The 1,400-nt window shown below is 25.1% G+C and overlaps 1 protein-coding gene across 1 annotated transcript; it reads right to left on the reverse strand.

The window, feature by feature from the left end:
• Window positions 1–50: 50 nt before the first annotated feature.
• PCYB_006570 (hypothetical protein) lies at window positions 51–709 on the reverse strand (the record flags this gene model as incomplete). Its single annotated transcript, XM_004228078.1, has 1 exon — window positions 51–709. A coding segment is annotated over one exon (657 nt), but the record flags the coding sequence as incomplete, so codon positions are not given.
• Window positions 710–1,400: the final 691 nt, after the last annotated feature.

The raw sequence follows: 1,400 nt of genomic DNA on the forward strand, positions 1-1,400 counted from the left end.
AAATATATGAAAATTATGATTTTGTGGTTTTTAATTATATTTCCAGTTACCCTATATAGTAGAAAAGAAATAAAAGAAACTCCTAATACTGGAACTACTAAACCTATAGTAGTTCTTGAGGATGAACCTCCTGTAGAATCTTCCATGGGAAGAGACAAAGAACCATCTGATTTATATTGTGTTGCTAAACTAGTTTTAGTATTCTCTGGTGCAAACTCGTATCGATATGAACCACCATATTTCGATGAAGGAAGATCTGACTTTAATGCAGGTCTTTTGTCTCTGTGTGTTGTGTCTGTTTCTAATATTGCTTCATCATTTTGGCGATCTCTACAAGTAGACGTAGTTAAATTCTCAAATGATTCTTTGAATAAATTATGAAAATAATTACAATCATATTTTGTTGTTCGTGCTCCAATACAATTTGAATATGCATGGATATATGTATCAATATAATTTTCCAAGACTTCTTTATATTTTTGGTCACATGTTGTATTAGGATCAAGAGTATGATGTTTTATTTTCTCATAATCCTTAGAATAATCAAACAGCAACTTATACTTGTTAAATATATCTTTATCAATTATGTAATAAACACGATCACACACTTTATATTTTCCTGGATTATTATAAATCAGCTCATGATAAATCATGATAATAATTCTTGAGAACTCACTCTTATCTTGTACTAAAGAATATATTTTATCACCTAACCAATAATACAAATACCAACAAAGTCCTTCGTCAAAATCATTTTTGCGAATAGTTTTTTCATTATATATATAGCAAAGAGCTCTTAAAAATATTTTCCGAAATATTTTCTAGAATAGGATAATTTTGATCAATTTCTTCTTTTATGTTTGAGAAAAAAAGATAATTGTCACAACCGTTCGCTCCATTTTCAAATTTAGAATACTTAGAATATGATGTTAATTCTTTTAAATGCTCTACCTTAAGGTAAAAAAATAAAATAATACATACAATATACGGAGATATATTTAAAATATGGGATCTTTAAATATAACATATAAGGAATTACCTATGTAAATTAATATGTATAATTCACAAACAAATTAGCTGTGTACCGTTAAATGCTCTGTCATTATTACGTAAAATGAATTCTTATATTATATAAATATTAATAAAAAATAAAATATAATGCAACATAACATTTAATTAATGAAAAAAAAAATAATAATATAAATTCATTTTGAAAGTACAATAAAAATGAGAAATTATTATGAATTTTATCGATGAGGACACTGCTTCGGCGCAAGAAATAATAATTTAGAGCATAATTATATTACGAATGTGTAATTAATGTATATAAAATAATAATGATAGTTCATACAATAAAAAAAAAATATATAATGGACTTTTTTTTAATTGTTGGTAAATAT

This window comes from Plasmodium cynomolgi (assembly GCF_000321355.1).
Source record: "Plasmodium cynomolgi strain B DNA, scaffold: 1030, whole genome shotgun sequence".
Taxonomy (NCBI): domain Eukaryota; phylum Apicomplexa; class Aconoidasida; order Haemosporida; family Plasmodiidae; genus Plasmodium; species Plasmodium cynomolgi.